The sequence below is a fragment of the Arachis ipaensis genome, chromosome B10 (genome assembly GCF_059453495.1).
Source record: "Arachis ipaensis isolate K30076 ecotype BB chromosome B10, ASM5945349v1, whole genome shotgun sequence".
NCBI classification, from domain to species: domain Eukaryota; kingdom Viridiplantae; phylum Streptophyta; class Magnoliopsida; order Fabales; family Fabaceae; genus Arachis; species Arachis ipaensis.
Window position 1 is genome coordinate 127,873 of NC_142435.1, and position 27,290 is coordinate 155,162.

Below are 27,290 nucleotides of genomic sequence, written 5' to 3' on the forward strand. Positions count from 1 at the left end.
TTCTAGGATTATCTAGGGGTTTTTAGGATTTTTCTAGGGTTATCTAGAGTTTTCTAGAGTTTTCTAGGACTTTCTAGGATTTTCTAGGGTTTTCTAGGATTTTCAAGGGTTTTCTTGGTTTTCTAGGGTTATCTAGGGTTTTCTTGGGTTTTCTAGATTTATTAGGGTTTTCTAGGGTTATCTAGGATTTTTTAGGGTTATCTAGGTTTTTCTAGGGTTATCTCGGGTTGTTTAGAATTTTCTAGGGTTTTTAGGGTTTTCTAGGATTTTCTAGGATTTTCTAGGGCTTTCTAGGGTTATCTAGGGTTTTCTAGGTGTTTCTAGGATTATCTAAGGTTTTCTAGGGTTATATAGGATTTTATAGGATTTTCTAGATTTTCATGGGTTTTCTAGCGGTATCTAGGGTTCTTTAGGGTTTTCTAGGGTTTTTAGGAATTTCTAGGGCTTTCTAGGGTTATCTTGGATTTTCCAAGCTTATCTAGGATTTTCTAGGCTTATCTAGGGTTTTCAAGGATTTTCAAGGGTTTTCTAGGTTTTCTAGGATTTTTTAGGGTTATCTTGGGTTTTCTAGGGTTTTTAGGGCTTTCTAGGGTTATCTAATATTTTATAGTGTTTTTAGGGGTTTTCTAGTATTCTCTAGTGTTAACCAGGGCTTTCTAGGGTTTTCTAGGGTTATCTAGTATTTTCTAGGGTTATCTAGGGTTTTCTAGGGTTATCTATGGTTATCTAGGGTTTTCTAGGGTTATCTAGGGTTTTTTAGGGTTATCTAGGATTTTCTAGTGTTATCTAGGGTTTTTTAGGGTTTTCTTTGGTTATCTAGGGTTTTTTAGGTTTTCTAGGGTTTTCTAGCATTATCTTGGGTTATTTAGGATTTTCTAGGGTTTTCCAGGGTATATAAGAATTTCTAGGGTTTTCTAGAGTTATCTAGGATTTTCTTGGGTTATCTAGGGTTTTCTAAGATTATCTAGTATTTTCTAGGGTTATGTAAGATTTTCTTGTGTTATCTAGGGTTTTCTAGGGTATATAGGAATTTCTAGGGTTAACTAGGATTTTCTAGGGTTATCTACGATTTTCTAGGGTTATGTAGGATTTTCTTTGGTTATCTAGGGTTTTCTAGGGTTATATAAGGTTTTATAGGATTTTTAGGGTTTTCTAATGTTTTCTAGGGTTATCGAGGGTTTTCTAGGATTTTCTAGGGTTATCTAGGGTTTTCTAGAGTTATTTAGGGTTATCTAGGGTTTTCTAGGGTTATCTAGGGTTATCTAGTGTTTTCTAGGTTTTCTAGGGTTTTCTAGGGTTATCTATGGTTATTTAGGAATTTCTAGAGTTTTTAGGAATTTCTAGGGTTTTCTAGGGTTATTTAGGATTTTCTAGGATTATCTAGGATTTTCTAGGTTTTTCTAGGACTTTCTAGGGATTTCTAGAGTTTTCTAGGGTTTTCAAGGATTTTCTTGGTTTTCTAGGGTTTTCTAGGGTTATCTAGGGTTTTCTTGGGTTTTCTAGGTTTATTAGGGTTTATTAGGGTTTTCTAGGGTTATCTAGGATTTTCTAGGGATATCTAGGTTTTTCTAGGGTTATCTAGGATTTTTAGGGTTATCTAAGGTTTTAAAGGTTTTTTAGGGTTTTCAAAGTTTTTCAAGGGTTATCTAGGGTTTTCTAGGGTTATCTAAAGTTTTCTAGGATTATCTAGGGTTTTTTAGGATTTTTTAAGGTTTTCTAGGGCTTTCTAGTGTTATCTAGGGTTTTCTAGGGTTATATAGGTTTATCTAGGATTTTCTAGGATTATCTAGGGTTTTCTAGTGTTATCTAGAGTTTTCTAGGGTTTTTTCTAGAGTTTTCTAGTGTTATCTTGGGTTCTTTACGGTTTTCTAGGGTTTTCTAGGGTTATCTAAGTTTTCTTAGGGTTATCTAGGATTTTCTAGGGTTATCTAAGGTTTTATAGATTTTTAGGATTCTCTAGGATTTTCTAGGGTTATCTAGAATTTTCTAGGATTTTCAAGGATTATATAGGATTTTCTGGAGTTTTCTAGGGTTATCTAGGGTTATCTAGGGTTTTCTAGGGTTATCTAGGGTTATCTAGGGTTTTCTAGGGTTATCTAGGGTTTTCTAGGGTTATCTAGGTTTATCTAGGGTTTTCTAGGGTTTTCTAGGTTTATCTAGGATTTTCTAGGTTTTTTTAGGTTTTCTAGGGCTTTTATGGATTATCTAGGGTTTTCTAGGATTATCTAGGGTTTTCTAGGGCTATCTAGGGCTTTCTAGGGTTATCTAGGGTTTTTTAGGGGTTTCTAGGGTTATCTTGGATTTTCTAGGGTTTTCTAGGGTTATCTAGGATTTTCTAGGTTTTCTAGGATTTTCTGGCAGTATCTAGGGTTCTTTAGGGTTTTCTAGAGTTTTTAGGAATTTCTAGGGCTTTCTAGGGTTATCTAGGATTTTCTAGGGTTATCTAGGGTTTTCTAGGGTTATCTAGGGTTTTCTACGATTTTCAAGGGTTTTCTAGGTTTTCTAGGATTTTCTAGGGTTTTCTTTAGTTTTCTAGGTTTTCTAGGGTTTTCTAGATTTTCTAGGGTTTTCTAGTGTTATCTAGGGTTTTCTAGGGTTTTTAGGGTTTTCTTGGATTTTCTAGGGTTATCTAGGATTTTCTATGGTTATGTAGGGTTTTCTTGGGTTATCTAGATTTTTCAATGGTTATCTAAGGTTTTATAGGATTTTCAAGGGTTATCTAGGTTCTCTAAGGTTAACTAGGGTTTTCTAGGATTTTCTAGGATTATCTAGGATTTCTAGGGTTATCTAGGGTTATCTAGGGTTATTTGGGATTTTCTAGGGTTATCTTGGTTTATCTAGGATTTTCTAGGATTATCTAGGGTTATCTAGGGTTTTCTAGGGTTATCTAGGTTTATCTAGGGTTTTTTAGGATTTTCTAGGGTTATCTAGGGTTTTATAGGGTTTTTTAGGTTTTCTAGAGTTTTCTAGGGTTATCTTGGGTTCTTTAGGGCTTTTTAGGGTATATAGGAATTTCTAGGATTTTCTAGGGTTATCTAGGATTTTCTTGGGTTATCTAGGGTTTTATAGGGTTATCTAAGGTTTTATAGAATTTTTAGGATTCTCTAGGGTTTTCTTGGGTTATCTAGGGTTTTCTAGGATTTTCTAGGATTTTATAAAATTTTCTAGGGTTATCTAGGGTTTTTTAGGTTTTCTAGTGTTTTTTAGGGTTATCTAGGTTCTTTAGGGTTTTCTAGGTTTTTCTATGGTTTTTAGGAATTTCTAGGGCTTTCTATGATTTTTTAGGATTTTCTCGGGTTATCTAGGGTTTCTAGGGTTATCTAGGATTTTCTAGCGTTATCTAGGGTTTTCTAAGGTTTTCAAGGGTTTCTAGGTTTTTTAGGATTTTCTAGGGTTATCTAAGGTTTTCTAGGGTTTTTTAGGGCTTTCTAGGATTTTCTAGGGTTTTCAAGGGTTTTCTAGGTTTTCTAGGATTTTCTACAGTTTTCTAGGGTTATTAGGGTTATCTAGGATTTTCTAGGGTTATCTAGGTTTTTCTAGGGTTATCTAAGATTTTTTAGGGTTATCTAAGGTTTTAAAGGATTTTTTAGGATTTTTAAGGGTTTTCTAGGGTTATCTAGGGTTTTCTAGGGTAATCTAGAGTTTTTTAGGATTATTTAGGGTTTTCTAGGGTTTTCTAGGATTTTCTAGGGCTTTCTAGGGTTATCTAGGATTTTCTAGGTGTTTATAGGATTATCTAAGGTTTTCTAGGGTTATATAGGATTTTATAGGATTTTCTAGGTTTTCATGGGTTTTCTAGCGGTATCTAGGGTTCTTTAGGGTTTTTAGGGTTTTCTAGGATTTTCTAGGGCTTTCTCGGGTTATCTAGGGTTTTCTAGGTGTTTATAGGATTATCTAAGGTTTTCTAGGGTTATATAGGGTTTTATAGGATTTTCTAGGTTTTCATGGGTTTTCTAGCGGTATCTAGGGTTCTTTAGGGTTTTCTAGGATTTTTAGGAATTTCTAGGGCTTTCTAGGGTTATCTAGGATTTTCTAGGCTTATCTAGGCTTATCTAGGGTTATCTAGGATTTTCAAGGATTTTCAAGGGTTTTCTAGGTTTTCTAGGGTATTCTAGGTTTTCTAGAGTTTCCAAGGGTTTTCTAGGTTTTCTAGGGTTTTCTTATCTTGGGTTTTCTAGGGTTTTTAGGGCTTTCTAGGGTTATCTAAAATTTTCTACGGTTATGTAGGATTTTCTAGGGTTATCTAGATTTTTCTAGGGTTATCTAAGGTTTTATAGTATTTTTAAGGGTTTTCTTGTGTTCTCTAGTGTTAACTAGGGTTTTCTAGGGTTATCTAGTGTTTTCTAGGGTTATCTAGGGTTATCTAGGGTTTTCTAGGGTTATCTAGGGTTATCTAGGGTTTTCTCGGGTTATCTAGGGTTATCTAGGATTTTCTAGGGTTATCTAGGGTTTTTTAGGATTTTCTATGGTTATCTAGGGTTTTTTAGGTTTTCTAGGGTTTTCTAGCGTTATCTTGGGTTCTTTAGGGTTTTCTAGGGTATATAGGAATTTCTAGGGTTATCTAGGATTTTCTAGGGTTATCTAGGGTTTTCTATGGTTATCTACGATTTTCTAGGGTTATGTAGGATTTTCTTGGGTTATCAAGGGTTTTCTAGGGTTATCTAAGGTTTTATAGGATTTTTAGGGTTTTCTAGGATTTTCTAGGTTTATCTAGGATTCTCTAGTGTTATCTAGGGATTCTAGAGTTATTTAGGGTTATCTAGGGTTATCTAGGTTTATTTAGGGTTTTCTAGGGTTATCTAGGGTTATCTAGGGTTTTCTAGGTTTTCTAGGGTTTTCTAGGGTTATCGAGGGTTCTTTAGGATTTTCTACGGTTTTTTGGAATTTCTAGGACTTTCTAGGGTTATTTAGGATTTTCTAGGATTATCTAGGGTTTTCTAGGTTTTTTAGGATTTTCTAGGGTTATCTAGGGTTTTCTCGGACTTTCTAGGGTTTTCTAGGGTTTTCTAGGGTTTTCAAGGGTTTTCTTGGTTTTCTAGGATTTTCTAGGGTTATCTAGGGTTTTCTTGGGTTTTCTAGGTTTATTGGGGTTTTCTAGGATTTTCTAGGGTTATCTAGGATTTCTAGGGTTATCTAGGTTTTTCTAGAGTTATCTAGGGTTTTTAGGGTTATCTAAGGTTTTAAAGGGTTTTTTAGGGTTTTCAAGGGTTTTCAAGAGTTATCTAGGGTTTTCTAGGGTTATCTAGGATTATCTAGGGTTTTTTAGGATTTTTTAAGGTTTTCTAGGACTTTCTAGTGTTATCTAGGGTTTTCTTGGGTTATATAGGGTTATCTAGGATTTTCTAGGGTTATCTAGTATTTCCTAGTGTTATCTAGAGTTTTCTAGGGTTTTCTAGGGTTTTCTAGGGTTTTTTAGTTTTTCTAGAGTTTTCTAGGGTTATCTTGGGTTCTTTAGGGTTTTCTAGAATTTTCTAGGGTTATCTAAGTTTTTCTAGGGTTATCTAGGGTTTTCTAGGGTTATCTAAGGTTTTATAGGATTTTTAGGATTCTCTAGGATTTTCTAGAGTTATGTAGGATTTTTTAGGATTTTCTAGGATTATATAGGGTTTTCTAGGGTTATCTAGGGTTATCTAGGGTTTTCTAGGTTTTCTAGAGTTTTTAGGAATTTCTAGGGCTTTCTAGGGTTTTTTAGGATTTTCTCGGGTTATCTAGGGTTTCTAGGGTTATCTAAGATTTCCTAGGGTTATCTAGGGTTGTCTAGATTTTTCTAGGGTTATCTAGGGTTTTTTAGGTTTATCTAAGGTTTTAAAGGGTTATCTTAGGTTTTCTAGGGTTATCTAGGGTTATCTAGGATTTTCTAGGGTTATCTAGAGTTTTTTAGGATTTTCTAGGGTTATTTAGGATTTTTTAGGTTTTCTAGGGTTTTCTAGCGTTATCTTCGGTTCTTTAAGGTTTTCTAGGGTATATAGGAATTTCTAGGATTTTCTAGGGTTATCTAGGATTTTCTAGGGTTATCTAGGGTTTTCTAAGGTTATCTAGGGTTTTCTAGGGTTATGTAGGATTTTCTTGGGTTATCTAGGGTTTTCTAGGGTTATCTAGGGTTTTCTAGGGTTTTCTAGGGTTATCTAAGGTTTTATAGGATTTTTAGGGTTTTCTAGGGTTTTCTAGGGTTATCTAGGGTTTTATAGGATTTTCTAGGGTTTTCTAGGATTTTTCTAGGGCTTTCTCAGGTTATCTAGGGTTTTCTAGGTGTTTATAGGATTATCTAAGGTTTTCTAGGGTTATATAGGGTTTTATAGGATTTTCTAGGTTTTCATGGGTTTTCTAGCGGTATCTAGGGTTCTTTAGGGTTTTCTAGGGTTTTTAGGAATTTCTAGGGCTTTCAAGGGTTATCTAGGATTTTCTAGGCTTATCTAGGATTTTCTAGTGTTTTCTAGGGTCTTCTTGGATTTTCAAGGGTTTTCTTGGTTTTCTAGGGTATTCTAGGTTTTCTAGGGTTTCCAAGGGTTTTCTAGGTTTTCTAGGGTTTTCTAGGGTTATCTTGGGTTTTCTAGGATTTTTCTAGGGTTTTTAGGGCTTTCTAGGGTTATCTAGGATTTTTTACGGTTATGTAGGATTTTCTAGGGTTATCTAAGGTTTCATAGTATTTTTAATGGTTTTCTAGTGTTCTCTAGTGTTAACTAGGATTTTCTAAGGTTTTCTAGGGTTATCTAGTGTTTTCTAGGGTTATCTAGGGTTATCTAGGGTTTTCTAGGGTTATCTAGGGTTATCTAGGATTTTCTAGGGTTATCTAGGGTTATCTAGGGTTTTCTAGGGTTATCTAGGGTTATCTAGTATTTTCTAGGGTTATCTAGGGTTTTCTAGGATTATCTAGGGTTTTTTAGGTTTTCTAGGGTTTCTAGCGTTATCTTGGGTTCTTTATGGTTTTCTAGGGTTATCTAGGATTTTCTAGGGTTATATAGGATTTTCTTGAGTTATCTAGGGTTTTCTAGGGTTATCTATGGTTTTCTAGGGTTATCTAAGGTTTTATAGGATTTTTAGGATTTTCTAGGGTTTTCTAGGGTTTTCTAGGATTTTCTAGGGTTATATAGGGTTTTCTAGGGTTATCTAGGGTTATCTAGGGTTTTCTAGGGTTGTCTAGCGTTATCTAGGGTTATCTAGGGTTTTCTAGGTTTTCTAGGATTTTCTAGGGTTATCTAGGTTTCTTTAGGATTTTCTAGGGTTTTTAGAAATTTCTAGGGCTTTCTAGGGTTATTTAGGATTTTCTAGGATTATCTAGGATTTTCTAGGTTTTTTAGAATTTTCTAGGGTTATCTAGGGTTTTCTAGGGTTTTCTAGGACTTTCTAGGGTTTTCTAGAGTTTACTAGGGTTTTCAAGGGTTTTCTTGGTTTTCTAGGGTTTTCTAGGGTTATTTGGGTTTTCTTGGATTTTCTAGGTTTATTAGGGTTTCCTAAGGTTTTCTAGGATTATCTAGGATTTTCTAGGGTTATCTAGGTTTTTCTAGGGTTATCTAAGGTTTTAAAGGGTTTTTTATGGTTTTCAAGGGTTTTCAAGGGTTATCTAGGGTTTTCTAGGGTTATCTAGGGTTTTCTAGGATTATCTAGGGTTTTTTAGGATTTTTTAAGGTTTTCTAGGGCTTTCTAGTGTTATCTACGGTTTTCTAGGGTTATATAGGGTTATCTAAGATTTTCTAGGGTTATCTAGGGTTTTCTAGTGTTATCTAGAGTTTTCTAGTGTTTTCTAGGATTTTCTAGGGTTTTTTAGGTTTTCTAGAGTTTTCTAGGGTTATCTTGGGTTCATTAGGGTTTTCTAGGATTTTCTAGGGTTTTCTAAGTTTTTCTAGGGTTATCTAGGGTTTTCTAGGGTTATCTAAGGTTTTCTAGGATTTTTAGGATTCTCTAGGGTTTTCTAGGGTTATTTATGATTTTTTAGGATTTTTTAGGATTATATAGGGTTTTCTAGGGTTATCTAGGGTTATCTAGGGTTATCTAGGGTTTTCTAGGTTTTCTAGTGTTTTCTAGGGTTATCTAGGGTTCTTTAGCGTGTTTTAGGGTTTTCTAGAGTTTTTAGTAATTTCTAGGGCTTTCTAGGGTTTTTTTTGGATTTTCTCGGGTTATCTAAGGTTTCTAGGGTTATCTAGGATTTTCTAGGGTTATCTAGGGTTTTCTAGGTTTTTCTAGGGTTATCTAGGGTTTTTTAGGGTTATCTATGGTTTTAAAGGGTTTTTTAGGGTTTTCAAGGCCTTTCTAGGATTATCTAGGATTTTTTAGGATTTCTTAATATTTTCTAGGGCTTTCTAGTGTTATATAGGGTTTTCTAGGGTTATATAGGGTTATCTAGGGTTTTCTAGGGTTATCTAGGGTTTTCTAGTGTTATCTAGGGTTATCTAGGATTTTCTAGGGTTTTTTAGGTTTTTTAGAGTTTTCTAGAGTGATCTTAGATCCTTTAGGGTTTTCTAGGGTTTTCTAGGGTTATCTATGATTTTCTAGGTTTATCTAGGATTTTCTAGGGTTATCTAAGGTTTTATAGGATTTTTAGGATTCTCTAGGATTTTCTAGGGTTATCTAGGATTTTCTAGGATTTTCTAGGATTATATAGGGTTTTCTAGGGTTATCTAGGGTTATCTAGGGTTTTCTAGGTTTTCTAGTGTTTTCTAGGGTTATCTAGGTTCTTTAGAAATTTCTAGGGCTTTCTAGGGTTTTTTAGGATTTTCTCGGATTATCTAGGTTTTCTAGGGTTATCTAGGATTTTCTAGGATTATCTAGGATTTTCTAGGATTTTTTAGGGCTTTCTAGCATTTTCTAAGGTTATCTAAGTTTTTCTAGGGTTATTTAGGGTTATCTAGTCTAGGGTTATCTAGGGTTTTCTAGGATTATCTAGGGTTATCTAGAGTTTTCTAGGGTTTTCTAGGGTTTTCTAGGGTTATCTAGGGTTTTCTAGGGTTATTTAGGATTCTTTAGGATTTTCTAGGATTTTCTAGGGTTTTTAAAAATTTCTAGGGCTTTCTAGGGTTATCTAGGATGTTCTAGTGTTATCTAGGGTTTTCTACGGTTATCTAGGATTTTCTAGGGTTATCTTGGGTTTTCTTGGGTTATCTAGGATTTTCTAGGGTTATCTAAGATTATATAGGGTTTTTTAGGGTTTTCTAGGGTATTTTGGAAATTTCTATGGTTTTCTAGGGTTATCTAGGATTTTCTAGAATTATTTAGGGTTTTCTAGGATTTTCAAGGGTTTTTTAGGTTTTCTTGGGTTTTTTAGGGTTATCTAGGGTTTTCTAGGATTTTCTAGGGATTTCTAGAGTTTTCTAAGGTTTTCTAGGGTTTTCTAGAGCTTTCTAAAGTTTTCTAGGGTTTTCTAGGGTTTTCAAGGGTTTTCTAGGTTTTCTAGAATTTTTTAGGGTTTTCTAGGGTTATTAGGATTTTCTAGGATTTTCTAGGGTTATCTAGGTTTTCTAGCGTTATCTAGGTTTTTCTAGGGTTATCTAGGGTTTTCTAGGGTTATCTAAGGTTTTATAGTGTTTTTAGAGTTATCAAGGGTTTTCTAGAGTTATCTAGGGTTTTCTAGGGTTATCAAGGGATTCTAGGGTTTTCTAGGGTTATCTAAGGTTTTTTTAGGAATTTCTAGGGTTATCTAGGGTTTTCTAGGGTTATCTAGGATTTTCTAGGGTTATATAAGATTTTCTAAAAGTTTCAAGGATTTTCTAGGGTTTTCTAGGGTTTGCTAGGGTTTTCTATAGTTTTCTAGGGCTTTTTAGGATTTTCTAGGATTTTCTAGGATTTTCAAGGGTTTTCTAGGGTTATCTAGGATTTTCTATAGTTATCTAGCGTTTTCTAGGGTTAACTAGGGTTTTCTAGGGTTAGCTAAGGTTTTATAGGGTTTTTTAGGATTTTCTTGGGTTTTCTAGGGTTATCTAGGGTTTTCTAGGGTTTTCTAGGGTTATCTAGTGTTTTCTAGGATTTTCTAGGGTTTTCTAGGGTTATCTAGGATTTTCTAAGATTATCTAGGATTATCTAGGATTTTCTATGGTTATCTATGGTTTTCTAGTGTTTTCTAAGTTTTCTAGAGTTTTTTAGGGGTATCTAGGGTTCTTTAGGGTTTTTAGAAATTTCTAGGGCTTTTTAGGGTTATCTAGGATTTTTAGGGTTATCTAGGGTTTTCTAGGGTTATCTAGGATTTTCTAGGGTTATCTAGGGTTTTTTAGGTTTTTCAAGGGTTTCTAGGTTTTCTAGGGTTATCTAGGGTTATCTAGGGTTTTCTATGGTTTTCTAGGGCTTTCTAGGGTTTTCTAGGGTTTTCAAGGGTTTTCTTGGTATTTTAGGATTTTCTAGGGTTATCTAAGGTTTTCTAGGAATTTCTAGGGTTATCTAGGATTTTCTAGGGTTATCTAGGGTTTTCTAGGGTTATCTAGGATTTTCTAGCGTTATCTAGGTTTTTCTTGGGTTATATAGGATTTTCTAGGGTTATCTAAGGTTTTATAGTGTTTTTAGGGTTATCAAGGGTTTTCTAGGGTTATCTAGGGTTTTCTAGGGTTATCTAGGATTTTCTAGGGTTATTTAGGATTTTCCAGGGTTTTCTAGGGTTATCTAGGGTTTTCTATAGTTTTCTAGGGCTTTCTAGGATTATCTAGGATTTTTTAGGGTTTTCTAGTATTTTCTAGGGCTTTCTAGGATTTTCTAGGGTTTTCTAGGCTTTTCTAGGATTTTCTAGGGTTATATAGGATTTTCTAAAATTTTCAAAGATTTTCTAGGATTTTCCAGGGTTATCTAGGGTTTTCTATAGTTTTCTAGGGCTTTCTAGGATTTTCTAGGATTTTCTAGGGTTTTCAAGGGTTTTCTAGCGTTATCTAGGATTTTCTAGGATTATCTAGGATTTTCTAGGGTTAGCTAAGGTTTTATAGGGTTTTTTAGGATTTTTTTTTGGGTTATCTAGGGTTATCTAGGGTTTTCTAGGATTTTCTAGGGTTTTCTAGGATTTTCTAGGGTTATCTAGTATTTTCTAGGGTTTTCTAGGGTTGTCTAGGGTTATCTAGGATTTTCTAGGATTATCTAGGGTTATCTAGGGTTTTCTAGGGTTATCTAGGATTTTCTAGAGTTTTCTAAGTTTTCTAGGGTTTTCTAGGGGTATCTAGGGTTCTTTAGGATTTTCTATGGTTTTTAGAAATTTCTCGGACTTTTTAGGGTTTTCTAGGATTTTTTAGGGTTATCTAGGGTTTTCTAAGTTTATTTAGGATTTTCTAGGATTATCTAGGGTTTTCTAGATTTTTCAAGGGTTTCTAGTGTTTTCTAGGGTTATCTAGGGTTTTCTATAGTTTTCCAGGGCTTTCTAGGATTTTCTAGGGTTTTCTAGGGTTTTCAAGGGTTTTCTAGGTTTTTTAGGGTTTTCTAGGGTTATCTAAGGCTTTCTACAAATTTTTAGGGATACTTAGGATTTTCTAGGGTTATATAGGGTTTTCTAGAATTTTCAAGGATTTTCTAAGGTTTTCTAGGGTTATCTAGGGTTTTCTATAGTTTTCTAGGGCTTTCTAGGGTTCTCTAGAGGTTTCTAGGGTTTTCAAGGGTTTTTTAGGGTTATCTAGGATTTTCTAGGGTTATCTAGAGATTTCTAGGGTTATCTAGGGTTTTCTAGGGTTAGCTAAGGTTTGATAGGGTTTTTTAGGGATTTCTTGGATTTTCTAGGGTTATCTAGGGTTTTCTAGGGTTCTCTAAGGTTATCTAGTGTTTTCTAGGGTTTTCTAGGGTTATCTAGGGTTATCTAGGGTTTTCTAGCATTATCTAGGGTTATCTAGAGTTTTCTAGGATTATCTAGGATTTTCTAGGGTTTTCTAAGTTTTTTAGGGTTTTCTAGGGCTATCTAGGGTTCTTTGGCATTTTATAGGATTTTTAGGATTAACTAGGATTTTTTTAGGGTTATCTAGGATTTTTTAGGGTTATCTAGGATTTTCTAGGGTTATCTAGGGTTTTCTAGGTTTTTCAAGGGTTTCTAGGTTTTCTAATGTTATCTAGGATTATCTAGTATTTTCTATGGTTTTCTAGGTCTTTCTAGGATTTTCTAGGGTTTTCTAGGGTTTTCTAGGGTTTTTAGGGTTTTCTAGGGTTATCTAGAATTTTTTAGGGTTATGTAGGGTTTCTAGGGTTATCTAGGGTTTTTTAGGGTTATCTAAAGTTTTATAGGGTTTTCTAGGGTTTTTTGGGGTTATCTAGGATTTTCTATGATTTTTTAGGGTTATCTAGGTTTTTCTAGGGTTATCTAGGGTTTTCTAGGGTTATCTAGAGTTTTCTAGGGTTTTCTAGGGTTATCTAGGGTTTTCTAGAGCTTTCTAGGTTTTCTAGGGTTTTCTAGGGTTAACTATGGTTCTTTAGGGTTATCTAGGGTTTTCTAGGGTTATCTAGGGTTTTCTAATGTTATCTAGGGTTCTTTAGGGTTTTCTAGGATTTTCACGGGTTTTTAAGAATTTTTAGGGCTTTCTAGGGTTATGTAGGATTTTCTAGTGTTATCTAGGATTTTCTATGGTTATCTAGAATTTTCTAGAGTTATCTAGGGTTTTCTAGGGTTATCTAGGATTTTCTAGCGTTATCTAGGTTTTTCTAGGGTTATCTAGGATTTTCTAGGGTTATCTAAGGTTTTATAGTGTTTTAAGGGTTATCAAGGGTTTTCTAGGGTTATCTAGGGTTTTCTAGGGTTATCTAGGGTTTTCTAGGGTTATTCAGGATTTTTTAGGGTTATCTAGGATTTTCTAGTGTTATCTAGGATTTTCTAGGGTTTTCTAAGGTTAACAAGGGTTTCCTAGGTTTTTTAGGGTTTTCTAGGGTTATCTAAGGTTTTCTAGGAATTTCTACGGTTATCTAGGGTTTTCTAGGGTTATCTAGGATTTTCTAGGGTTATATAGGGTTTTCTAGAATTTTTAAAGATTTTCTTGGGTTTTCTAGGGTTAGCTAGGGTTTTCTATAGTTTTCTCAGGCTTTCTAGGATTTTCTAGGGTTTTCTAGGGTTTTCAAGGGTTTTCGAGGGTTATCTAGGATTTTCTAGGGTTATCTAGAATTTTCTAGGGTTATCTAGGATTTTCTAGGGTTAGCTAAGGTTGTATAGGGTTTTCTTATGTTTTTTATGGTTATCTAGGGTTTTCTAGGGTTTTCTAGGGTTATCTAGGATTTTCTAGGGTTATCTAGGGTTATCTAAGGTTATCTAGGGTTTTCTAGAATTATCTAGGGTTATCTAGTATTTTTTAAGTTTTCTAGGGTTTTCTAGGGGTATCTAGGGTTCTTTAGGGTTTTCTAGGGTTTTTAGAAATTTCTAGGTCTTTTTAGGCTTATCTAGGATTTTTTAGGGTTATCTAGGGATTTCTAGGATTATCTAGGACTTTCTAGGGTTATCTATGGTTTTCTAGGTTTTTCAAGGGTATCTAGGTTTTCTAGGGTTATCTAGGGTTTTCTATGATTTTCTAGGGCTTTCTAGAGTTTTCTAGAATTTTCTAAAGTTTTCAAGGGTTTTCTAGGTTTTTTAGGGTTTTCTAGGGTTATCTAAGGTTTTCTAGGAATTTCTAGGGTTATCTAGAGTTTTCTAGGGTTATCTAGGATTTTCTAGGGTTTTTTAGGGTTATCTAGGACTTTCTAGCGTCATCTAGGTTTTTCTAGGGTTATCTAGGGTTTTCTCGGGTTATCTAAGGTTTTGTAGTGTTTTTAGGGTTATCAAGGGTTTTCTAGGGTTATCTAGGGTTTTCTAGGGTTATTTATGAATTTCTAGGGTTATCTAGGGTTTTCTAGGGTTATCTAGGATTTTCTAGGGTTTTCTAGGGTTTTCAAGGGTTTTTTAGGTTTTTTAGGGTTTTCTAGGGTTATCTAAGGTTTTCTAGGAATTTCTAGGGTTATCTAGGGTTTTCTAGGGTTATCTATAATTTTCTAGGGTTTTCTAGAATTATCAAGGATTTTCTAGGGTTTTCTAGGGTTATCTAGGGTTTTCTATAGTTTTCTAGGGCTTTCTAGGATTTTCTAGGGTTTTCTAGGATTTTCAAGGGTTTTCTAGCATTATCTAGGATTTTCTAGGGTTATCTAGGATTTTCTAGGGTTATCTAGTATTTTCTAGGGTTAGCTAAGGTTTTATAGGGTTTTTTAGGATTTTCTTGGGTTATCTAGGGTTATCTAGGGTTTTCTAGGGTTTTCTAGGGTTATCTAGTATTTTCTAGGGTTTTCTAGGGTTATCTAGGGTTATCTAGGGTTTTCTAGCATTATCTAGGGTTATCTAGGGTTTTCTAGGGTTATCTAGGGTTTTCTAGTGTTTTCTAAGTTTTCTAGGGTTTTCTAGGAGTATCTAGGGTTCCTTAGGGTTTTCTAGGGTTTTTAGAAATTTCTAAGGCTTTTTAGGTTTATCTAGGAATTTTAGGGTTATCTAGGGTTTTCTAGGGTTATCTAGGATTTTCTAGGGTTATCTAGAGTTTTCTAGGTTTTTCAAGGGTTTCTAGGTTTTCTAGGGTTATCTAGGGTTTTCTATGGTTTTCTAGGGCTTTCTAGGGTTTTCTAGGGTTTTTAAGGGTTTTCTAGATTTTTTAGGATTTTCTAGGGTTATCTAAGGTTTTCTAGGAATTTCTAGGGATATCTAGGGTTTTCTAGGGTTATTTAGGATTTTCTAGGGTTATATAGGGTTTTCTAGAATTTTCAAGGATTTTCTCGAATTTTCTAGGGTTATCTAGGGTTTTCTATAGTTTTCTAGGGCTTTCTAGGGTTTTCTAGGGTTTTCAAGGGTTTTCTAGGGTTATCTAAGATTTTCTAGGGATTTCTAGGGTTATCTAGAATTTTCTTGGGTTAGCTAAGGTTTTATAGGATTTTTTAGGGTTTTCTAGGGTTTTCTAGGGTTATCTAGGGTTATCTAGGGTTTTCTAGGGTTATCTAGGGTTTTCTAGGGTTTTCTAAGTTTTCTAGGGTTTTCTAGGGCTATCTAGGTTTCTTTAGGGTTTTCTAGGGTTTTTAGAAATTTCTAGGGCTTTTTAGGGTTATCTAGGATTTTTTAGGGTTATCTAGGGTTTTCTAGGGTTATCTAGGATTTTAGTTTGTGTTTCAAGATACCTCACTATAGAAGGAGAATCATATCCAACATATATTCCCAATTTTCTTTGGGGTCCCATTTTGGTGCGAGAAGGTGGTGCAATGAGAACATATCGCACACCCGAATATTCTTAAAAGCAAAACATTTGGCTGCTGGCCAAAAGCTAATTGCACAGGAGGGAACTGATGGTAACTTGTTAGCCTCAAATGAATAAGTGTTACAGCATGTAAAATAGCATGTCCCCAAGTAGGGCTGGCAATTCATACCCTACCCGCGGGTACCCAACCCGGTCCAATCCGTTCTGGTAGGGTAGGCTACCCTACCCGCAGCGGGTATGGTAGGGTATGGTCCGGGTATGCCTGCGGGTAGGGTAGGGTACGGGTGTACCCTACCCTACCCTACCCGCACCTCAAATATATAACACATATTTTATAAAAATTAGGTATATAGTGAAAGAAGTGAGAGTTGAACCTACAACCTCTCTTATGTAATGACTTGCAATAAATGAATAACCACTAAACTAGTTAGTTAATTTAGTAATTTAGAGTATTAGTTTGTTATTTTTTATGTTATTAATATGTATAAAATTTGAAATGATTGAATTTTATATTTACTTTGAAAAAATTTGATATATCTGCGGGTAGGGTAGGGTAGGGTATGGTAGGGTTTAGAACTTTAGGGTGCGGGTAGGGTTAGGGTTAAGAGATTCTCAACCCGCGGGTAGGGTAGGGTAGAGTTTTAATAGAATTTTTAACCCGCGGGTAGGGTTAGGGTAAGGTCCAAACCCTACCCTACCCTACCCATTGCCAGCCCTATCCCCAAGTCGAGGTTAGGAGATTTGTTCTCATAAGCAAGGGTCTAGAAATTAATTGAAGGCGTTTAATAAGTTTCTACTAACCCACCTTGTGTGTGAATATGAGCTATTGGATGTTCAACTCTTATTCCATTAGCCATACAATAAGCATTAAAAGTTTGGGAAGTAAATTCACTAGCATTATCAAGACAAATTGCTTTGATTGGATTTCCTGGAAATTGTGCTTTTAATTGAATAATTTGAGCAAGTAATCTCGCAAACGCCAGGTTGCGAGAAGACAATAAGCACACATGTGACCATCTCGAAGATGCGGCTATTAGAACCATAAAATATCTAAAAGATCCACATGGTGGATGAATAGGTCCACATATATCGTTTTGAATCCTTTTTAGGAGTTCAGGGGACACAAATCCAATCTTTACTGGTGATGACCTTAAAATTAATTTTCCCTGAGAGCATGCAGCACAACAAAATTTACTAGATTTAAGAATCTTCTAGTTCTTTAGTGAATGTCCATGGGAGTTTTCAATAATTCTCCGCACATTGTTGTTCCCGGATGATCCAATCCATCATGCTAAGTTATGAATTCATTTGGGCTAGTAAACTTCTGGTTTACAATGGCATGTGATTCAATTGCACTAATTTTGGTATAATATAACCCATATGAAAATGAGGATAACTTTTTTAATATAATCTTTTTATTTGAATCATGAGTTGTGATATATAAGTACTCATGGTTTCCCTCATTCATAATTTTAATATGATATCCATTTTGGCGAATATTTTTAAAACTCAATAAGTTCCTTAGAGACTTAGTAGACAATAGTACATTAGTTATTATGATTTTTTTTCCTCCAAGAAACAAAATTATAGCTCTTCCAGAGCCTTCTATCACATTGTCTAAGCCAATAATAGTATTAACATATTCTTCTTTTGGCACAAGATGGGTAAAATATATATTACTTTTGATAATGGTCTGCGAACTTGCACTATCCGCAAGGCATACATCTTCATTATATATCATTGCCATTTTCTTCAAAGATAAATAATAATAATAATAATAAAATGAGTAGTAGTACATGCACATTCAAATTGAATTCTTGATTGAAATTGTTTTTTTAAGAAGTATAATATATACTAAAAATTTTATTATTATTATTATTATCTTGGCACATTCAATAATTTTAAAATTCATAAATATTTTATTATAAATCATACTTGAAATTCATATGCTTAACAATTATTTGTTTACATGAATACTCACATATTAGACTATTCCACCATTGATCAAATTACCAATATTTCCTTCGAGATTCTCAAAGAAATCAGATACATCATAATGAGTAGTGGAATTTTTAGCATCATTTGAAACGAAATTTGTCTCCTTTCCTTTGTCGTCCTTTTTCAAAGATGCTTGATAAAGATAGACTAGGTGTCTTGGGGTACGACAGGTACGCGACCAATAGCCCTTTCTAACACAACGGAAACATTTATCATCTATTGATTTATTTTACCCAGTGTTTCTTTCTTTATCCCACTTCTAGTGAGATCCTTTCTTGTGAATATAATTTTTCTTCCTTCCATAATTTTTTTTGTTACCAAAACCTTGTCATTTATCTCTTCTAGAGTAATGATTTGCTGCATTTGCTTCAGAAAATGGGGCGGCGCCAACTAGGCGTGCTTCATGATTTTTTAAGAGCAACTTATTGTTGCGTTTAGCAACAAGACGGTAAGAAATTAACTCAGAATATTTTTTAAATCCTTTTTCTCGATACTGCTGCAGGAGCACATTCGAGGCATTGAAGGTTGAGAAAGTTTTCTCTAACATATCATTATCAGTTATCTTTTCCCCACATAATTTCATTCGTGAGGTGATTTGAAACATTGCTGAATTATATTCATTTATGGATTTAAAATCCTGTGAACGCAAGTGCGTCCATTCATATCAGGCTTGAGGAAGTATCACTGTCATTTGATGATTATACCTTTCTTCAAGGTTTTTCCACAGATCTGCATGATCTTTTAATGTGAGATATTTATTTTTCAATCCTTTGTCAAGATGACGACGAAAGAAGATCATGACTTTGACTTTATCCTTTTGCGATGCATTATTTTCAGCCTTAATGATATCTCCAAGATCCATTGAATCAAAATGGATTTCAACATCTAGTATCCATGATAAATAGTTGTTTCCAGATATATATCAAGAGCATTAAATTCACGATGAGAGAATTTCGACATAATGAAAATTTATTACCTGAGTCTTTCTAAAATTTGATCAGAGTCTCGTGCTAATAACGTGTTGTAAAATAAATAAGGAAGATGTACTAAATATAAAATAAGATGTGTAAATAGAAGACTCTAGTATTAATATAATTAACTCAATAAAATTATTTATATATTTATATGCAGTAAAGACAGAGCGAGAGAAATTATTAATAGTGTAAAAGGAGAAAAGAGTGTTTTTATTGCTTATATGTGTATGTTTCTTTTGCATCGGTTCATGCCTATTTATAGGCGTACAAGAATATTGCCTTTTAATTTTATTAATTTCAATCTATTTTGAGAAAAATGAATTCTCATCTTAAAAAGAATAAACCGTTCATTAAGCGCTTGTTTGTGCGTCATTATTTTAATAAAAAGAGATTTTTTTTCAATGAAAAAATATCTTTTTAACGTATTTGGCAAATTTCTAGTAATAAAAATAAAAACATTAGAAAAATAAAAAATATCTTTTTTGAGAAATTGTAATTTACATCTTTTTTTAAAAGATATTTTTTCTTTAAATAAAAGATATTTTTCATGTAATAAATAGACAAAAAAATACTTTTATATTGTTATATCCAAACATAATTAACAGATAAAAAGATCTTTTTACATGAGAATATGAGATACCCAAACATAAAATTACTTTTACCTTTTTATAAAATTTTTTATAAAAAAATAATTAAAAAAAATCTTTTTTAAAAAATTCACCCAAACAAATCCTAAATAAATCCTAAATAGACATCCACATCATTTATCTCAACAATTTACTTATTTTCATCATTTTTCCAACCACCCACCCGGAGGCAATCAAACTTTCTAGATTGGAATAATCAAACTATTCATAACAAAATAATTAAGTTTTTCCACCGTCGCATAATTAAGTTTTTTATAAATATAAAAATAATCACTATAAATTCATTCGTAATTACGTATTTATTTATTTTAAATATTATCTCCATAAACTGTTTCTGCAAAAAATAAATACATGATTTAAATTTCTTTCTCAAATAGTAATATCTTTGTTTATTTTATTAAAAGTTAAATAATTGACATATTAAAATATAACAAATTTAATTAAATTATGTACGATAGAAGAGAACAATATACTTATATATTAATATTTTAATATAAAATTTCATAGTATTTTTTTATAGAGTAAAATATCGTTTTTGTCTCCAACATTTAGGGTAAGTCCCAAAGTTGTTCCTAACGTTTCAATCGTCCTATTTAAATCCCTAACATTTCAAAATTAACTAAATGTTGTCCTGCCGTTAGGGATCCGTTAACAGAATTGACGGCGGGACAAAATTAAGACAATTTTAAAATGTTAGGGACTTAAATAGGACGAAAACGTTAGGGACAAAAATGATATATAGAAATAAATTTTTGTTTTATCCTTCAATAATATTAATTTTTTACCGTACATAGTATTCAATTATTTTTTAATCACATATTCACATTTAAGTAAATTACACTTAATCACATTACTTTCATTCCAAATAATTTTTTTTATATAATTTTACACTTAAAGTTATAAGTTAATATAAAAATATATAAAAAAAATTGTTTAGAATGAAGGTAGTATGATTAAGTGTAATTTATTTATATGTGATTAAAAAATAATTATATATTATATACAGTAAAAAATTGATATTATTGAAGAATAAAATTAAAATTTATTTCTATGTATTGTTTTCGTCCCATTCCTAACGTTTTAAAATCATCTCAATTTTGTCCTGCCGTCAATTCTGTTAACGGATCCCTAACCGCAGAATAATATTGAGCCAATTTTAAAACGTTAGGGACTTAAATAGGACGATTGAAATGCTAGGAACAACTTTAAAACTTACTCCAAACGTTGGAAACAAAAATAATACTTTACTCTTTTTATATATAATGTTGACAGATAACATAAATTAATAATTAATAGATAGATAATATACCTATGGATATTTTTTATATATATGATTTATAATTTATTTATATAAATTTATTGATTATATTAATATTATTTGAGTTCATTTATGAAGTTTTGGTGACTCAAATTTGAACTTTACAAATAAATAAACTCGATTATTAATGAGTTAAATTATAAATTAAATTTAATTTTTATTAGTCAAACTTAAATTTGACAAAACTTAACTCAATTCAGTTCACTTTCTGCCATAATTATATAAGACTATTAATGATAATCTATAGTTATATATTAATTCAATCCATTTACAATTATTATTTCATTTGTTACTTAAAAAAATTATAAGTTTAACAATTTTTTTGCTGAATTAATTAAATTTTTACTTTCATTTTATTACTAATTTATGTTTCTTAATTAGTTCATTTATGTTTTTTTAAGGTGTGATTTAAAAAAATATTATAATTATATTTTTAAAAGGCATTCCAAAGCAATAAATTAAAAGAACTCAAATCATAAGAGTCTAATATATTAGTCCAGTCCATGTCAAATTTGCATGTTACTGTTTGGCTAATATAAAACCTACAATTCACCTAAAAAAAACATTAATTTTATGTGTCCAAAAATTTAATAAAAATGCTAGATAATTAATACTTTATTTTTTTTTCCACTAAAACGATTGATTCTCTAATATTTTCCAAAACTTAATTCATTCAAAAGTCAAAACTATTCAAATAAACTAATTATTTTATTTTATATTCTTTTATTATTTCTGAAAAAATTAAGTAATATTAAAGATAATAAATATAATATTACATACATAAAATTAAAAATACTAAGATAGATAAAATATTTTTGAATTTTTGTCAGTCTACTGCTATGAAGTACGGACACTTCGCTGAGTTATCATGTCCGTGAGTCGGACACATTTTGGACACGATACTCACCGATACTCGTCCGACACGCGTGTCTGCTGTGTCCAACCGTGTCTTAATAAAAAATAAAAAATTCTTCTCCGGACACGCTTGGACACACCTAAATACCGTTACGTGTCCGCGTGTCCATTCTTATTCTTAACATATATTTTTAAAATAAATTTAGATATAGTATATATTATTATTTATTAAAATAAAAATATTTTAAATACTTGATATAATTAAAATAAGATATTAAAAATAGTTAAAATTTTTATTTATATTTTAATATCAATAAAATATCAAAATATCATTACAATTTATCTAAAAAATACTTTATATTTTATATATATGCGTGTTCCCGTGTCATGTAAGATTTTAAAATTCACGTAACGGCGTGTCCTATGTTTTTTCGTGTCCCGTGTCCGTGTCAGTATCAAAATACTGTCTCAATTCATCCTATTTCATCAGATTCGGGATGAGATATGGTTCCGAAGGTTGAACTAAACAGTTCCAATAAGATTTCATTCTTGAACAAAAATTCATTTTTTGGTTTATTTCATCTATTCCATGAACGGAACAGGGGGATATACGTTACACCACGATTTTAAATCAGAAGAGAGATCTCAAAAAATGGCAGATCTATTCACTCTATCAATAACCGAGCCGAATCTGGTGTATCATAAGGGATTTGCTTTTTCTATTGATTCCTCCGGATTGGATCAAAAACAATTCTTGAGGGGGGTATTCAACTCCAGGGATGAGTCGAAAAATAAATCTTTATTGTTTCTACCTCCTTTTTTTTATGAAGAGAATGAATCTTTTTATCAAAGGCTCATAAAAAAATGGGTCCGGACCTCTTGCGGGAATGATTTGAAAGATCTAAAACAAAAAATAGTGGTATTTGCTAGCAACAACATGATGGAGGCAGTCAATCAATATAGATTGATCCGAAATCTGATTCAAATCCAATATAGCACCTATGGTACATAAGAAATGTATTGAATCCATTCATTAAAAATAATCGATTCGATCGCACCTTCGAATATGAAATTCAAAGGTATCAAATAGAAAATGATACTATGAATCATAGAACTATAATGAAATATACGATCAACCACCAGTTATCAAATTTGAAAAAGAGTCAGAAGAAATGGTTCGATCCTCTTATTTTGATTTCTCGAACCGAGAGATACATGAATTGGGATCTTAATGCATGTAGATACAAATGGTCCAATGAGAGCAAGAATTTCCAGGAACATTTAGAATAGCCGTTTTCAAGTAGTGTTCAATCGATTACGTATTAATCAATATTCGATTGATTGGTCTGAGGTTGAGGTTATGGAAAAAAAAAAAGATTTGTCTAAGTTACTTTGTTTCTTTTTGTCCAAGTTACTTCTTTTTTTGTCCAAGTCTCTTCTCTTTTTGTCTAACTCACTTCCTTTTTTCTTTGTGAGTTTCGAAAATATCCCCATTCATAGGTCCAATATCCAAATCTATGAATTGAAAGATCCGAATGATCCACTTTGTAATTAATCAGTTATTAGAATTAATAAATTTTCAAATCGTTCATTTAAAAAAATTGAAATCCTTCTTATTGGATGACCCTTCCCAAAAATCAAAATTCTTGATCAATGATAGCTCTACGTTACCATTCTCATAATAAATACATTAATTAATTAACGCCCATCCCTAAACACAGACAGATCATGAGATCATCTACTCTATCCACATAATTGTCCGATAAAGACTAAAGAGGACCTTTTAAGCCACCGTATGAGTGGCTTGCTTCGTACAAATAGATTATATACAGTAGATTATTAAAAAGAGCAATTAATTAATGGTGGGTACTCCCATGAAGATATTATAATTGTCTTCATGTGATGATTTTTTTTTTTGACCCTTAGATGATGGAGTGTAGGGTTAGATTTTGATATGTTATAAAAGTGTTGTTTTTATTTGAAGTGTGGCCAAATCAATAAATCACACTTTTATACAAAGCATCTTCATAAAAAGATGTTTTTTGCATCTTCATTTGAGTAGCTCCCTTAATTAATACCATTTGTCATGAGCAGCTGATTCATTTATGAATGAGTACGTAGTTGGGGAGAACGAAGTTAGAAAGAATAAACTGAGGTACGATGGAATCATTTACACACCTAGGGAGAAATTAACGTGAGTGGCTAGGCCCATGAATTATCAAAAGCAGCAGAAGTGATAGCGTGAGAGAACTCCTGAAAATTGATGCGGCCATCACCATCGGTGTCAGCCTCCCGGATCATGCCAGTGAGCTCGTCGGCGGTGAGGGCATGGCCGAGGCGGGCCATGGAGTGCGCAAGCTCGGCCGCGGTGATGAAACCATTGCCATCGCGGTCGAACATCTTGAAGAGCTGGCGCAACTGCTCTTCTGTGTAGGGGGACTTAGCCGGGAGGATTTCAGGGGCTACGAGGGCGACGAACTCAGAGAACTCGATGAGCCCGTTGTTGTTGGTGTCGGCCTTGTTGATGAAGGCCTCCAGCTGGTCCCCGCTGGGCTTTAGCCCCAGCGACCTCAGAAGGGAGCTCAGCTCCAGCTGTGTCAGGCTTCCGTCGTTGTTCCTATCGAACGAACGGAATATCTCCCTCAACTCTGCGATATGCTCCTCGTCCAAACTCGTTCCTTGATGCTTCTTGTTGCCGCTCATTCTGCGATTGATTTCCACCTGTGCCTTTCTATCTATCTATCAATCAATCAATCAATCAAATCAATGATAAATTAATGGTCTTTCTTTTCTCTCTGTCTACTTTATTATTAATTAGTTTGAGGATGCAAATTAAAACTAATTAGCCATGACTAGATCAAATCATCCAATTCCAACAGGCAAGGACGGGATGGGATCGGAGATCAAAGCAAGTGCTTAGATGCAATGCGAGGTGATGTGATGGGATGTGGTTGTTCTCTCTCTTCCCTCCCCGGCCATATCCTTCTCCGACGGCGTCTCCGAACTCCCAGGTATGTTTGACCCAAATGTCGGATCTGTAGGTATTGTTTGAATCTTCCAAACAAACACTTTACACATGATTTTACCATCTATCGCGTCAAAATTCGTACTTATCAATTTTTGTTTGGTATAAATTTGTACCGAACTTAAATAATTGACAATTGGATTTAGCAAGAAGATGAACACTATTATAAAAAATTAAAAACCAATTTATTGCATATCAAAAATCAATTATTAAATTAATTATTTATGTAATATATATAAAATATAATATATTAAAAAATATAAAATAATACATATATTTATACATGAATATATTATGACTTATATCGTAGGGTCATAGATACATGAATTTTAATTTTTTTTAAGGTATTATATATAAGATAATTTTTAAATAAATTATAATAATATCATATTATTAATATTAAAATATAAATTAATATTTTAAATAATTTATTATTTTTTAAAATTATATAAAATATATTATTTTTAAATTTATTTCAAGAATACATATTAAAAATAATATTAAACAGATTGATATTTGATGATATTTAAATATGTCTAAATAAATATATTTTTTTATTTTTTATTAATACACAGTTAAACACGCAAAAAACATATATCAAACAAATATTGATTGAGTGTTGTATTCAAAATGTGTATCATATATAAATACCATGACTAAATAAAATATCCATACTTTAAAGATTGTGGCTCATTTTAACTTACAGGGACGGACTTAGGGGGGAGTAGTGGCCTGGCCTCGGCCCTCCAAAATTTTAAAAAATTATATAAGATATGTGTTTAAAAAATAAAAAATATTAAATAATTTAGTAATTTTATATGTATTATTTTTTACTATGTAATGAATTTATGTCTTAATTATTTAATTCAATAATATTTTTTACTTAACTAATTTGATATCATACCTTCAAAAATTTGTACCTTTCAAATTAGTTTTTATATAATAATCTCTATATTTATTAAAAAAAAAATCATTTAACTTTTTATATTAACATATTTAATATTTATATTATTATATTAATAATGACTTACGTAGTTATATTTTAATAATCACATTATGTACTTTGATATTTTTTTCTTGTAAAAAATACTCATTTTTCTTTTAAATTTACGTTGTTAAAAGAAAAAATATAGTGGTTTTCAAACAATTAATAATTTATAATTTATTTTAAATTTTTTAAAATTTTTGAAAGAATTAATTTTAATTAATAAAATATGTGGTAATTTTTAACTAAACACGCTATAACTTATTGGTATTTTATAATTTTATAATGTACTATTGATATTGTTATATTTCTTTTATGTAATATTAAAAATAAAATTATGAAAAAAATTTATAATTATATATATTGATAAATCTTTTAAAAAATTAACTCTAATAATTATATGTTAATTATTTTTATAGAATGAAAAAAATAATCTAAAATTCGACCCCTTCATATTAAAATTTTTAGATCCGTCTCTACTTACATATAATATAATATTTTTATATAAAAATATAGTTGATCCGTTAAATAGTTTGACTAAATTATTTAATATAATATATGTTTACATAATTACATCTACCATCTTGACAACATCTTGGTAAGGCTTCTGGTATGCTTTTAGACCTGCTTTTCATTTTTTCTACAAAAGGAAATGAAAGGACATCAATAAACAAGTCAAAAAAACAAATAATTATCTACAAAATTAAAAAAAAAAGGAGGTCACCTAGCTCGGTACAGACATAGTTCGGGGGTCCCGATAAGAAATTTTTTGGTGTCGAGGTTTGGAGCTCATCCCCAAGCCTCTCGGAAGAATTCAGCTACAACCTCTTTGACTTCATCCAAATCCACCAAATTATATTTTTCAACAGAGACTGCCTCTACCTAGTATAGTGCGAAGCGAGGCTCATCATTCTCGTTTAGAAAAAATGGATGGTGACCCTCTACGGCTTGGACTTTGAAAAAGAAATTCTTGAAATCATGGAAGGATTCGTCAAAAGTAGAAAAGACTTTCCGACCTTAAATAGCTCGGAAGGAAACCCATTGTTGGTTATTTTTATTAGAAGCAGTGCTGAAAGGCTTGGTAAGATGAAACAGAAAGAAAAATACCCGTAAAGAAATCAGAAAATCAAGCTCGCGACTGGCAAGCTGTTAGATTTTCATGAAACCCCAAGAATTTGGGTGTAGTTGGGAAGGAGCAACTATACAGTAAGAAAGGACTTCTGTTTCAAAATCAGAAAAAGGAAACGTCACCCTAAGTCAAGTGAAAAGACAATTATACATAAAAATAAAGGGGACTCAGAATCTACAACTCTGCCAAAGCAGACTCGGTCTTTTGGGTCAGGGGCAACTAACTCGTACTTCACCTTGTCCTCCCCAGAACTATAGAGCCTATGGTGCTTTCGAAACTCATCCACAAAAACACTATCTACTAAAAGAATTTCACAAAGAACTGAGGCATCTACCCATCTCAACAAATTCTCAGGAACCCTCGAAGACATTTTGAAAACAGAGGGACGAGACATATAGATGGCATACCTACATTACACAAAAGAAAAAGAATCATTACAAACAAGTTCGAAACAGAGACAGTTTCTTTAAAAGAGCAACCCACAGCCACAAAGAAATAATCTTTTGAAGAAAAAGCGAAGGTCCCTAATAGATACAACACTGAAACGACAACAAAGATACATAAAAACTACATAGAATTTCTTAACAAACACCTAGTCCATCAAGCAGAGATCACGAAAACAGTGGAAACACTATAAAAAGTATAGCAGTAAGAAACTAACCTTTCTTTGGGGAAGGACAAAGGGAGGAGAGTTTTCAACAAAGGAGAAGCGAACGTCTTGAGGCACCAAATGCTGAAGAAAGACGAAGAAAGCGCGAAAGAGAGAAAGAAAGTTTACAGAGGAAGACGAAAAAGAAGAAAGAGAAAAAGGGAGAAAGTATTTTTAAGGCACTAGGGGCAAAACTGTAAAAAGCCCCACTCATTTAAAGAGTGTGCCGTTACCAATGTAACTGCCCCCCACGTGTTAATGCGAAAAGCCAATGGACGCGACGGTTGGCAACTTGAAATCACATTGGTTTTTACTTCGAAATCACGTCGCTTTCCGACTTGAAGGAAGATACCGACCTGAACATCTCCGACTTACTCTATACTTGAATCTGACTCACAGCGAAGAGGCCGGACTCAAGTAGGACCACTGTTCATACCCTGACCCAAAACATAAGCCAAGCCCAATAAGGTTGAAAGGCCCAACTACAAGGATGGCCTCTAACACTCACCCGACCTCCTATAGAGGGCGGATTCGACGAAAACGGACAGCTCATGCTTACGCACGAAAGTAATTACT

At 32.7% G+C, this 27,290-nt stretch overlaps 1 protein-coding gene across 1 annotated transcript; it reads right to left on the reverse strand.

The window, feature by feature from the left end:
- Window positions 1-23,011: 23,011 nt before the first annotated feature.
- Window positions 23,012-23,776, reverse strand: LOC107622044 (putative calcium-binding protein CML11). Its single transcript, XM_016323974.3, has one exon. It carries the CDS (start codon window positions 23,627-23,629, stop codon window positions 23,129-23,131), a length of 501 nt encoding a protein of 166 aa, XP_016179460.1. The 5' UTR covers window positions 23,630-23,776; the 3' UTR covers window positions 23,012-23,128.
- Between the last annotated feature and the right edge of the window lie 3,514 nt (window positions 23,777-27,290).

Excerpts from the sequence above, each read along its gene's own strand:
- LOC107622044 (XM_016323974.3), bottom strand. The coding sequence starts at position 23,629 with ATGAGCGGCAACAAGAAGCATCAAGGAACGAGTTTGGACGAGGAGCAT.